The 13,993-nt window shown below is 40.6% G+C and overlaps 1 protein-coding gene across 1 annotated transcript; it reads left to right on the top strand.

Moving 5' to 3' along the window:
- The first annotated feature begins 8,903 nt into the window (after nucleotides 1-8,903).
- LOC123838341 (large ribosomal subunit protein eL39-like) lies at nucleotides 8,904-9,122 on the top strand. Its single transcript, XM_045867367.2, has one exon. It carries the CDS (start codon nucleotides 8,967-8,969, stop codon nucleotides 9,120-9,122), a length of 156 nt encoding a protein of 51 aa, XP_045723323.1. The 5' UTR covers nucleotides 8,904-8,966.
- Nucleotides 9,123-13,993: the final 4,871 nt, after the last annotated feature.

The following is a 13,993-nucleotide window of genomic DNA, read 5'->3' as shown; positions in this document are numbered from 1 at the left end:
TTAGAAGGAGCTTTGATTCATTACTTTATTACTATATTTTCTTTGCCCAAAAGGCCTAAAATAAGAAACTGGTATTGTTTTGCCATTTGACTTTCAAGACATAAGATCTAGCACTCAGAGAAATGGGATTTTAGTAAGTTAGAGATGCAGAAAGCTTATTAATTAGCAATATACTGTTCTTTCTCAAATTGGGATTAAGTACTTGGTTATTCTATTTTTATTTGCATAAAAATTTTCCTAAGAAACATTAAGTACCCTTATACATATTATAAATGTATGGTAATATATATATATAAAAGAAGAAGAAAGGAGCCTAGGAAATTCACATGAAAAAAATATATGCCACTGACTTGGTAGGAATAATTAGTAGACAACTAGATAGGCAACCCTTTTCCCTTTTCTGTTGCTCCTTGTAATATCTCAGTTGGGACATGGCTTTTCACTCACTATGAGAAAGACCATCAGAGAAGAACTAGAACTGGGCCATCAGTATGTTCACGAAGACCAGACACACAATACAATCAAGCTCAAGTGAAAACAAAGGATTGGCAGGGCAGGCAAGGTTTGTATCTGCGCTAGTCAGGATAGGCTAGATTGTAACAAACATCTCAGCAGCTTATAGCAACAAAAGTTTATTTCTCACACATGTTACATGTTTGATACAGGTCATCAGGAAGCCTATTACAAGTAGGATTCATTGGGAAACAGACCCTGAAACTGAAATTTGCATTCAGGAAGTTATTAGGTAGTCCTCTCAAGAACAACCTTTGGAGATTGAGGGTCACAAAATCACTGGAAAAGGAGAACTTGAACTACAACACAGTTGCAGCTGAGGCTTCAGCCAGTCTGCAGGGAGCTTGGAGCTGGGATGGCCCTTCAGCATTGTCCTAAATTGGGACAGGAGGCCCGATCATTATACCCTCTCACCAACCTGTCATTGGATATGGACTGCACCCAGGGAAGGAAGGTGACCCTTGGATGAGAGGACTCTCTTTAGCCAAGACCAACCCTCAGAGGGGAACCCAGCTGAGGGGAGAGGTTGTGCTTTAGTCCTAAAGGGTGGATCTGGGGAGCTCAGGACAATATCCATTACATGGATTCTGCTCATTTTAGTCACTGAGGTAACCAGATTTTTGGAGGCTTCACTGAGATACATGCTTTCAAGATTCCTACAGTTAGGGGAGCACCTGGCTGGCTCAGTCCATAGATCATGTGACTCCTGATCTTGGGGTCTTGAGTTCAAGCCCCATGTTAGGTGTAGAGCCTCCTTAAAAAAAAAAAAAGAGAGAGAGAGAGAGAAGATTGCTACAGTAAGGCTCATAAAATTCATTTACTAGTACTGCAGTGTTTTTGCTCTAACCATTAAAGTGCTTCCACTCAGAAGCAATACACATCACCTCCAATCACATTTTATTGGCCAAAGTCATCTGGCCAAACCTAACTTCAAGAGAAATGTAATACTATACCATGTTACTAGAAGAAGAACATAAAATTTGATAACAGCCTTATTACCACCCTCATGTGCAAGGGGGAAATAATCATCAGTACTCTAATCACCAAAAGCCCAAGTAGGGTAGGAGGGTTTTCTAACATAAGGGGAAAACTCTGGCGTAAGAAATCAAGAAATGAAGGGAGCAACACAGAAATCCAAAGGGACCAACAGTGTCTGCAAGACTGATGGATCTTCACTCTGTATTATGGCTCCTCGTGGATTATAGCTTTCCTGTGAGATAGAAGACTTGTAAAAGGAAAGCTCTGGTTTTAGGAGGGGTCTGGGGAAACTAAGCAAATTATTAGGACAAGCATTAGAATGACATAGGCAGAATCCCTATTATATGAATAAGGACAAATGGGAGTTACCTAAGCTCAGAGATACTGAATATTTCTAAGAACAAACTTTATCATTATAAAGGGATGCTGTCAAAGAAAAATAGAAGAAAAACTCTTAACTCTAGAAGAAAAATAATACAGATGCCCAGAAGTTAGCTCTGGGACACACTACAGGGTCAAAATAATGAAAGGCAACTTGAAGCTGCTTAAAAACTTCAGGACTTAATCTTTAGGACTAAACTGAGGAATGGGACATGGCATAGTCTCCTTTTGGAAGATTAAGGTGTAGTTGTGGGGAGAGGGGAAAACCCAATTGTGCAGTAAAAGAAAAATGAGATTGGAGATTGACAGTTGCCCCCCCTTGATAATCTCTGGACCTAAAAACAACTTTAAATTTCTCCCTTTCTAAAATAAGAAAAGCTTAGGGGCACCTTGTGGCACAGTCAGTTGGGTGTTCTGCTCAGGTCATGATCTCAAGGTCATGAGATCCAGCCCCCTGTCGGACTCTGTGCTCAGCACAGAGTCTGCTTGGGATTCTCTCTCCCTCTGCACCCTGGCCCCCTAAAATAAATAAATAAATCTTTAAAAAAGGAAAAAAAAATAAAATAAGAAAAGCATAGGGGCGCCTGGGTGGCTTACTCGTTAAGCATCTGCCTTCGGCTCAGGTCATGATCCCAGGGTCCTGGGATGGAACCCCACATCGGGCTCCCTGCTCGGCGGGAGGCCTGCTTCTCCCTCTCTCACTCTCCCTGCTGGTGTTCCCTCTCTCGCTGTGTCTCTCTCTGTCAAATAAATAAATAAAATCTTTAAAAAAAAATAAAAGCTTAAAAATAATAATAATAAAGCTTTGCTTTTGGAACCTAGATCTATTGTCCCATTTCTTTCCTTCTCCTTTTGTCTAACTTTTGAAATTTTAGTTAGCCCAGCATCTGGAGTCACCCTTTCCTTTCCTTCCATTTAGAACAAAATAAAATCATCTGAGCTTCCTATCCTGAGTAAATAACAGCAAGAGAACCAGCTTCTCCCCAGGCATTGAAAGACCCCAGAGGAAGACCTATATTTTCCACAAGTTTACCTTATTTGCTCTGGACTTCTCTACTGATATCTTGTAAGAGGTTTTCCTTCCTGATGCCAGACACTGAGCTCTGACACTATGTATTTTCGAAGCTACCCTAAAATATGGTAAAATTTTTACTAAGACTTAGACTTTGGAAGAAGCAGGAGGAGGAGGAAAAATATAGTTGACACTTGAACAATGAAGGAGTTAGGGGCACCAATCTCCATGCAGTTGAAAATTCACATATAACTTTTTTTTTTGCATATAACTTTTGACTCCCCCCCCAACCTTAAATACTAATAGCCTACTGTTTGACTAGAAGCCTTATCGATACCATGAACAGTCAATTAACACATATTTTGTATGATATATGTATTATATACTTATTCTCACAGTAAAATAAGCTAGAGAAAAGAAATGTTATTAAAAAAATCACAAGAGGGCGCCTGGGTAGCTCAGTCAGTTGGGTGTCTGCCTTTGGCTTGGGTCATGATCCCAGGATCCTGGGATCAAGCCCCACGGTGGGCTCTCTGCTCAGAGGGGAGGCTGCTTCTCCCTCTCCCACTCCCCCTGCTTGTGTTCCCTCGCTGTGTCTCTCTCTGTCAAATAAATAAAATCTTAAAGAAAATCACAAGGAAGATGGGGTCCCTGGCTGTTCAGTTGGTAGAGCCTGTGATTCTAGATCTCCAGATCATGAGTTTGAGCCCCACATTGGGCATAGAGCTTACTTTAAAAAGAAAAACAAACAAACAAACACACAAACAAAAACTAGGTGTGCTTGGCTGGCTCAGTCAGTAGAGCATGTGACTCTTGATCTCAAACCCCATGTTGAGTATAGAGATTATTTAAAAAATAAAATATTTAAAAATAATAATAAAATAAAATAAAATATTTTGAAAAATCATAAGGAAGAGAAAGTACATTTACAGTACTATATGTAGTTATAAAAAAAATTTGTGTGTAAGTGGACTCACATAGTTCAAACCCATATTGTTCAAGGGCCAACTATGTAACATAGTAAAGGAAATCTTAAAGCAAGATTATCAGATATCACTGCTCCCAGAAGTCTTTGAGCCACATATATACCTGCTCAATAGATTCCCTGCCCCTTGCCCAACTCTGAAAGTAGTATTCCTTACATTATGGCCACTAGCCATGTTCCTAGAATCCAGTCCTGTCCTCTCCCCCCATCCAGCTGAAATTCATCCATTCCTCCATCCATCTTTTTATTCATTTATATAACCAACAGATGTGTATTGAACTATGTGCCAGTCACGATCCTAGGTATATTGATACAGCAAGGAACAAGACAGCCAAGTTCCTTCCTCTCATCCTCTCATAATATTTACCTGTATTCATTTTTGATGCTGTTTAACAAATTACCAACACTTAGCAGCTCAAAACCACCCATATTTACTATCTCACAGTTTCCATACATCAGGAGTCCAGACATGGTTTAGCAGGGTCCTCTGCTCAGGTTCTCACAAGGTTGCAATCAAGGTGTCAGCCAGGTGGCACTCTCATCTGGAGGGCTGACTGAGGAAGAATCTCCTTGTAAGCTCATTCAGGTGCCAGGGTCTGTTCTCAGTTCCTAGAGGCTCCTAAAGTTCCTTGCCATGTGACCCTCTCCATAGGTATTCTCATAACCTAGTAGCTTAGTCAAAGAACAGAGAGAGTCTCTCTTACTCCAGTATGTTAAGACAGAATTTTATATAATCATAGGAGTGGCATCCCGTCACCTTTTCCATATTTAGTTGGTTAGAAGCAAGTCACAGTTTTGACCCACACTCAAGAAGGGATTCTCAAAGGGTATAGATGATTGGGGATCACCAAGTGATCACCACATTACCTTTTAGAAAGAGACAGTATGAGAGGGACAGATGTTCTACCTTAAAAGGACTTATCAGATAAGCCCTATTTGGGTAGGTACCACTTGACCCCCGAGGTATCACTTGATCTCTGCTAGGCAGAGATCTGGTAGAAGAGTCTTTTGGCTTAGGAAACAAGCAAAGGCCTTGAACTGGTTAGAACAATCTTGGTATATTTGAGGAATAAAAAGAAGGCCAGTTTTTACACCTGAAACTAATGTAACATTATGTGTCAACTCTATCTAGATTAAAAAAAATAATTTAGGGGCGCCTGGGTGGCTCAGTCGTTAAGCATCTGCCTTTGGCTCAGGTCATGATCCCAGCGTCCTGGGATCGAGCCCCACATCGGGCTCCTGGCTCCACGGGAAGCCTGCTTCTCCCTCTCCTACTCCTCCTGCTTGTGTTCCCTCTCTTGCTGTGTCTCTCTCTGTCAAATAAATAAATAAAATCTTTAAAAATAATAATAATAATTTACAAATATTTTTTTCCAGTTGAAATGAGAAAGAAAAAAAAGAAAGAAAAAAGAAAAGGAGGCCAGGTTATTGGAGCATGGAAGATGAAGTTAGAGAGGTAGGCATGTGCCATGTCATACAAGGCTAGTAGGTAATAATAAGGGTGTGGATCATTTGCCTATTTGCTCTCAGTTCATTACCTTCCCTTTTCTTCTTTGTTCAGGGACTGACTCCTACAAACTTAATTTTCAAGACTCCCTTGTCCACTGGCTTCCAGTTAGCTTCAGCCTATGGGAGGTACAAGGTTAAGTTAAAACTGCTTAGAATGACACAAGGCTCCCTCTCACTCATTCTTCTGTTCAACAAATAATTATTTTCTATTGTGCTCCAGGCTCTATTACTAGGCTACTGTGGATACAATAAGCAAAACAATCAGTCTCTGCTCTTGCACAGCTCTGTGATACCAAAGAAGTTACACTTCCTCAAAAACACATGCCTTTGTGCTTGCTGTTTTATTTGCCAAGAATGCACTTTGCCCTTCTGACTATCTCCTTAATTTTTGTTCACCACACAACACCCAGCTCAAATAGTACTACCTCTAAGAAGATTCCCCTGATCCCACAGCCAAACAGAATTAATTATCCCCTTTTTTCATTACTTTTTTTTTTTTTTTAATAAGCTCTAGGCCCAACATGGGGCTTGAACTCACAACCCTGGAGATCAAGAGTCACAGGCTCTACAGACTGAGCCAGCCAGGTGCCCCTTCTTAGCATTACTTCTATGCCTTTTATAAGCTTCTAATATTGTGCTTGTCGAGCTGCATTTTGATTACTTGCTTTTGTTTTCTCCCCTACTAGATTAAAAAGAGGGATGATCTCTTATTTATCACTCTATCCCCAGCAATAAGCACGGTAACTAGTGTATAACAGGTCCTCAATAAAGACTGTTGAACTGAATTGGAATTGCACTGCCCTTATGACAGGGTGAATAGGGATGGTGCTGAGATCTTGGAATTCCTACAATCTATAAATCTTCCATTTGACCTAGGAATAGGGTAGTTAGGATAACAACTGATCAGGCGCCTGGGTGGCTCAGTCTTTAAGCGCCTGCCTTTGGCTCAGGTCATGATCCCAGGGTCCTGGGATTGAGCCCTGCCTCCGGCTCCCTGCTCAGTGGGAAGCCTGCTTCTCCCTCTGCCAGTCCCCCTGCTTGTGTTCCCTCTCTTACTGTCTCTCTCTGTCAAATAAATAAAATTTTTTTTAAAAAAAGGATAACAACTGATCTTCATGAACACCGTCATCTTGCCTCTGGCTATATAAAGGATACTTTCATGTTTCGTTCTACACTAAAATAGGCTTTTTCAAATTAGGATCACTATTTAAGTCATGTTATTACATAGACAGTATTAATTCTTCAGACCTAAGTTTAAGAAAGCAGGAAGTGACATGGCAAACATTCACTAACTTAGATTAAGTCGAGGGAAAGAGCACCTGAATCAATGAGTCAATGAGATCTGACTCATGGGATATATAAACATTTTATTTAAAGAAACCAGCGTGTCAAAGTAATAATGAGTTAAACTTATATGAGTCTTTTTTTTAAGATTTTATTTATGTATTTCTCAGAGAAAGAGAGAGATTAAGAGAGAGAGAAAGCACAAGCAGGGGGAGCAGCAGGCAGAGGGAGAAGCAGGGTCCCTGCTGAGCAAGGAGCCTGATGCGGGGCTCGATACCAGGACCCCGGGATCATGACCCGAGCCAAAGACAGACGCTCAACTGACTGAGCTACCCAGGCGTCCCAATCTTAATAATGAGTCTACAAAAGAGCATGAAATATTGGCCCACTTAAAATAAAAATGATGGGCACCTGTGTGGCCCAACTCTTGATTTTGGCTCAGGTCATAATTTCAGGATTGTGAGATCTAGCCCGGTGTCAGGCTCCATGCTGCATGGAACCTGCTTAAGATTCTCTCTCTCCCTTTCCCTCTACCTTTCCTCCCCTCTCTGAAAAAAATTTTAAAAGTTAAAAAAATAAAAGAAAAATGTTTCTTGGAATCTTATTCATGTTTTCAGTTGACTTGCTAAGGAAATTTTTTTCATAGATAACATCAGGTCAGCCCCTGAAATTTGTTCATATTTTCAATACATTTATATTTATATAAATGTGTATTTTATAGGATTAGAATCTGAATTTATATTTATTTATAGTTTACATGATTACAATCTGAAAATAATTGACTTTAAGATTTATGCTTTTGGGGGCGCCCGGGTGGCTCAGTTGGTTAAGCACCCAACTCTTTTTTGTTTTTTTAATATTTTATTTATTTATTTGACAGAGAGAGACACAGCGAGAGAGGGAACACAAGCAGGGGGGAGTGGGAGAGGGAAAAGCAGGATTCCTGCGGAGCAAGGAGCCTGATGCGGGGCTCGATCCCAGGACCCTGGGATCCTGACCTGAGCTGAAGGCAGATGCTTAACGACTGAGCCACCCAAGTGCCCCCTCTTTTTTTTTTTTTTTAACATTTTATTTATTTTACTTGAGAGAGAGAGGGAGAGAGCACAAGCTGGGGGACCAGCAGAGGGAGAGGGGAAGCAGACTCCGCACTGAGCAGGGAACTGACGCAGGGCTCGATCCCAGGGCCCCAGGATCATGACCTGAGGTTGGGCTCTGCATTCAGCAGAGAGTCTACTTGAGAGTCTCTCCCTCTGCCCCTCCCTCTGTGTGCACCCGCATGCTCTCTCTCTCTTTCTCAAATGAATTTTTAAAATCTTAAAAAAAAGATTTATGTTTTTATAGGATAAATTAGCTCAAATTCTTCACAAATATTATTCTAAGAATATCAATGAAATTCTAGGACTGTATCCTAAGAAAGTATTAAAAAAGGCAGACAGGGGGCTGCTTGGGTGGCTCAGTCAGTTGAGCATCTGACCCCTGATTTCAGTTTAGGTCATGATCTTAGGGTCGTGAGATCAAGCCCCATGTCCCCCCCTCCCTCTGCCTCTCTTCACCCTGCACTCTTTCTCTCTCTCAAATAAATAAATAAATCTCAAAAAGAAAAAAGAAAAGGTAGACAAGGGGCGCCTGGCTAGCTCAGTCAGTAGAGCATGTGACTCTTGATCTCTGGATTGTGAGTTCAAGCCCCACATTGGGTGTAGAGATTACTTAAATAAAAATTTTTGAAAAATAAAATAAAATCTTTAAAAAAATTTTTTTAAAGTTACAGAAGTTATAGGATATTTATTGAGCATAATCTAACCTATATAGAGTAATATAATATGTGTTACTTTCAACAGATAAAGTACCTAAATAACAGGCAATAGCAGTGTAAGACTACTATAATGTCAGTGCATTTTTACAAAACCAGGACATGATTCACAAATAAGAATTATGAAGGAGAATAGCTAAGTATTTTTTTTAATTACAGAAACAAATCAAACCACTGGACATACCATTAAATAATACAAAGATTCAAGGGGATCAACATAAGGGTCTGGAGCACCTGAACTTAGCCATGGGTAACAATGGTACACAGACACAAAGGAAATTACAAGACTGACCATTGGAAGAAAATTATTTTTTTTTAAGTTTTATTTATTTAAGTAATCTCTATACCCAACGTTGGGCTCAAACTCATGACCCCAAGATCAAGATTTGCATGTACCTCTTACTCAGCCAGCCAGGCACCCCTGGAAGAAAATTATTTGAGCTCTCTCCTTTTCTCCACCACTGTGGTGTGTGTGTGGTTGACTGTTCCTTACCATGTCTTCTCACAAGACTTTCTGGATCAAGCAATTCTTGGCCAAGAAACAAAAGCAGAATCATCCTATTCCCCAGTGGATTCAGATGAAAACCGGTAATAAAATCTGGTACAACTCTAAGAGGACACATTGGAGAAGAACTAAGCTGGATCTCTAAGAAATCACATTGAGTTGGCACACATATTTATGTTGCATGAAAGTCACTTGCTCGTAACATATCACTCTGCAAACATCACTACTACCTGAATAATAGACAGGTTGGATTGGGAAAATGATTCTTCTCTGTTACTATGCTTCTGCACCAGTAGGTTGGCTCAGTAATAAATATGAGATCTTTTGTTTGAAAAAAAAAAGAGAGAAGTATTGAAACTACAGTGGTTAAAAGAATCAAAGTGGGTAATGGAAGAATTTAAATGTGGAGTTTTTCAGTAGTTCTACATTTTTAGGATTTGGTTAATTCTATATAGTAAGAAAACCATATCAAGTTATCAAGTCATTGGATCAATTCAAGGAATACCTTTTATTTTTTAACCCATGCAGAATGGCAATATTCAACATCCACAGAGTATCTTCTTATGTCAGTAAATCATCTAAATTGTTAAATGAAACAATTAGATGTAGTGTTCCTAAAGCTTTGGTTGTTTTGTTTTAAGTAATCTCTACACCCAACATGGGGCTCAAACTCAGAACCCCAAGATCAAGAGTCACATGCTCTACAGACTGAGCCAGCCAGGTGCCCCTAACACTTTGGTTTTAGATCTGCTATTGATTCTACTTCTATGGTTCTGTGACTTCGAACAAATCATTTCATTTCTCTAGGCCTCAGTTCCTCATCTGTAAGATAAGTTTGGACTAGCTATCCCTGTTTCTTTTCAGCTTTAAAACCCTATCAATTTGGGGGCGCCTGGGTGGCTCAGTCGTTAAGGTCTGCCTTCAGCTCGGGTCGTGATCCCAGGGTCCTGGGATCGAGCCCCACATCGGGCTCCCTGCTCCGTGGGAAGCCTGCTTCTCCCTCTCCCACTCCCCCTGCTTGTGTTCCCTCTCGCTGTGTCTCTGTCAAATAAATAGAATCTTTAAAATAAATAAATAAATAAATAAAATTTAAAAACCCTATTTTTTTTAAAGATTTTATTTATTTATTTGAGAGAGAGAATGAGAGAGAGAGAGAGAGCAGGAAGGGGGGGAAGGTCAGAAGGAGAAGCAGACTCCCTGCTGAGCAGGGAGCCTGATGCAGGACTCGATTCCGGGACTCCAGGATCATGACCTGAGCTGAAGGCAGTCGCTTAACCAACTGAGCCACCCAGGCGCCCATACTCTATTAATTTGTATCACAAATTTCCTATTTTAGGAAAACTACATTTAATGACAGGTTTCATTTCTATCCTAAAGGACACAAGTTGAAAACAATTTTAAGAAAAAGCCTTTCTACAGTATGTTATTTTATATTAGTGGAAATGTAGTCATTCTTTGTTTAAACTTACTCATGAAATAGGTGGAACTATTTGTATAATTTTGAGTCCTGAGTTATACAATGTTAAAGGAAAAAGATCACTGTTTTTTATATTTTTCTTCCCTTTTGTTTCATTTTTCTTCTTTTTTAAATATTTTTTTAAAGATTATTTATCTATTTATTTATTTGACAGAGACACGGCGAGAGAGGGAATACAAGCAGGGGGAGTGGGAGAGGGAGAAGCAGACTCCCCACTGAGCAGGGAGCCCGATGGTGGGGCTCAATCCCAGGACCCTGGGATCACGACCTGAGCTGAAGGCAGACCTTAACGACTGAGCCAACCAGGCACCCCCATCTTTCTTCTTAATGTGTGTGATTCCCACTGTTCATAGCCAGAATGTAGAAGCAAGTGATTTTTTCCACTTATATGCTAATATGTGATCAAAGTATATAATTTACCCTTTGTAATCTCCAGAAAGATCTGAATCACCCGTTACCACTTATTCAGAAATACTATGACTTATGAAAGTTACTAATCAATCAACAAGCATTTATTAAATCCTTTTTTGGGGTGTATAACATTGTATAAATGCTATATCAGTATTAACTTTTTAAAAAAGATTTTATTTATTTTGAGAGAGAGAGAGTGTATGTGCAAGCATGGAGAGGGAGAGGGACAAGCAGACTCTGTGCTGAGCGTGGAGTCCCAGGCGGGGCTTGATCTCTCAACCCAAGATCATGACCTGAGCCGAAATCAAGCGTCTGAAGCTTAACTGACTGAGCCACCCAGGCACCCCTCAGTATTAACTTCTAAAAACTCTCTATTTCAGTATGATGAGCATAACATGGTTATCTGATGTTGTCAAAGAAGTGATAAGAGCCCAAGTTAGGGGGGCCTGGGTGGCTCATTCGGTTAAGCATCTGACTCTTGATTTCTGCTCAGGTCATGATCCCAGGGTGGTGAGAATGGACTCCGTGCTCAGCTCAGAGTCTGCTAAGATTCTCCCTCTCCCTCTGCCCCTCCCTACTGTGTGCTTGTGCGTGAACACACTCTCTCTGAAATAAATAAATAAATAAATAAATAAATAAATAAATAAATAAATAAATAAATTTAAAGTGCAAGTTAGGGGCTCCTGGGTGGCTCAGTCGTTAAACATCTGCCTCCCGCTCAGGTCATGATCCCAGGGTCCTGGGATGGAGCCCCGCATCGGGCTCCCTGATCAGCAGGAGGCCGGCTTCTCCCTCTCCCACTCCCCCTGCTTGTGTTCCCTCTCTCTCTGTGTCTCTCTCTGTCAAATAAATAAATAAAATCTTAAAAAAAAAAACTAAAAAGCATTAAAAAATAAATAAATAAAATAAAGCACGTTATTTGTCTCTTATTACCTCATGTACAATTATTTTTTTAAGATTTTATTTATTTATTTGACAGAGTGAGAAAGGGGACACAAGCAGGGGGGAGAGGGGTGGGAGGCGGGGAGAGGGGGTGGGAGGCGGGGAGAGGGAGAAGCAGGCTCCCTGCTAAGCAGGGAACCCGACACTGGACACTCCACTCTCGGAGCTCAATCCCAGGACCCTAATCATGACCTCAGCTGAAGGCAGATGCTTAACCAACTGAGCCACCCAGATGCCCCTACAATTAATTTTTTTAAGATTTTATTTACTTGAGGGGTGCCTGGGTGGCTCAGTCGGTGAAGCATCTGCCTTCGGCTCAGGTCATGATCTCAGGTTCCTGGGATCCAGCCCCGCATCGGGCTCCCTGCTCCTCGGGAAGCCTGCTTCTCCTTCTCCCACTCCCCCTGCTTGTGTTCCCTCTCTCGCTGTGTCTCTCTCTGTCAAATAAATAAATAAAATCTTTTTTTAAAAGATTTTATTTATTTGAGAGAGAGAGAGAACTTGCACGTGCAGGAGGAGGGGCAGAGTGGGAGGGAGAGGGAGAGGGAATCTGAGCATGGAACCCCATGCGGGGCTCAATCCCACAACCATGAGATCACAACCTGAGCTGAAACCAAGAGGCAGCCGCCCAACTGACTGAGCCACCCAGTGCCCCTATTTCATGTACAATTATTTAATGTGTTAAAATCTTTTTTATTTTTAAGCAAACTCTAGGGGATGCCTGGGTGGCTCAATCAGTTAAGCATCTGCCTTTGGCTCAGGTCATGATCCCAGGATCCTGGAATCGAGTCCCACATCAGGCTCCTTGCTTGTTGGGGAGCCTGCTTCTCCCTCTGCCTGCCACTCCCCCCGCTCGTGTTCGCTCTCTCTCTCTGACAAATAAATAAAATCTTAAAAAAAAAAAAAGTAAACTCTATGCCCAATGTGGGGCTAAACTCATGACCCAGAGATCAAGATTTGCATTCTCTACCATGAACCAGCCAGGTGCCCCCATAATGTGTGACCATCGTATTTCTCCAGAAAGATTTATAATATCAGGGAACAGTGACTGTATCATATGCTGCTACATACCCAGAAAATGTCCAATAGTCGCTGAAGCCAGCCAATTGAGGACACAAAACAAGGAAAGAAAATCTGATCCTGCATAGGCTTATTTGTATCTTGAGGATTAGAAAAAAATTATAATAGAATATATTTATTTTGGGGCGCCTGGGTGGCTCAGTCGTTAAGCGTCTGCCTTCGGCTCAGGTCATGGTCCCAGGATCCTGGGATCGAGGCCCGCATTGGGCTCTGCTCAGCAGGAAGCCTGCTTCTCCCTCTCCCATTCCCCCTGCTTATGTTCCTGCTCTCGCTATGTCTCTCTCTGTCAAATAAATAAATAAAATCTTTAAAAAAAAAAGTATATTTATTTTACTGTACATTCTATGAATATTTGATACTTTTTCAATACTTTTTCCAGTTATTAAGCATATCCACATTTTTCTCACTTAGATGCTGAGGCTGTTGCATCAGCATTTGAAATGTACTGAAGTTAGAAAACAAGGCTGTCTTACGGCCTTGCATTTTAGTTTTTCTGGCTTTTGATAAATATTTATCTGGCCTTTCATAATGACCTCCAAATAACTGCACTAGACTATCTGCTTGTAGAAATTACACAAATAATTTCAAGAGCAGCTGAAGCTACTGTAATACACATCCTCACAACCTTCACCCTATCTAAGATAAATACTTATTCATCCTTTTTAGAGGACCCTGGAACACAGAAGTATTCATACTAAAACTTACTTTTCTTTCCTTAATCTAGAATTTTCCCTATTTAAACTGATTAGATATTTAAACCTAAAATGTGATGTTTTTATTTTCCAAACACAAAACTAATCATGCTTTAAACTTTGAACCACTTCCACTTAAATGTATTCCTTTTCCCTTCAATTAAAAGACCGATTTCCAAACCCCTTTTGTGTTAGGAAATCAAATCATACCACAAATTTAGGATAAAATCTTTGTCTAAATGTCCAAGAAGGAAGATGACCACCCACTCCTTTTTATGGAGAGAAATCCAAGTTTTAGTTATAAAAGTAAAAATTCAAAAAAAAGGCTGAAGATGGGCTGCTCATTTCAGGGCATGTCTCTATCTCATCCAACATGAAGTTTACAGTATCTTTGGCATCTTTAATATTCTTTTG

This window comes from Mirounga angustirostris, unplaced genomic scaffold, assembly GCF_029215605.1.
Source record: "Mirounga angustirostris isolate CCGP_5_RB_7025 unplaced genomic scaffold, mMirAng1.0.hap1 SCAF_3, whole genome shotgun sequence".
NCBI classification, from domain to species: domain Eukaryota; kingdom Metazoa; phylum Chordata; class Mammalia; order Carnivora; family Phocidae; genus Mirounga; species Mirounga angustirostris.
The sequence above is the reverse complement of the archived record's forward strand: the minus strand, read 5'-3'. Positions and strand labels throughout refer to the sequence as shown.

What these genes read in the sequence shown, in the direction of transcription:
- LOC123838341 (XM_045867367.2), top strand. Translation starts at nt 8,967, where the DNA reads ATGTCTTCTCACAAGACTTTCTGGATCAAGCAATTCTTGGCCAAGAAA.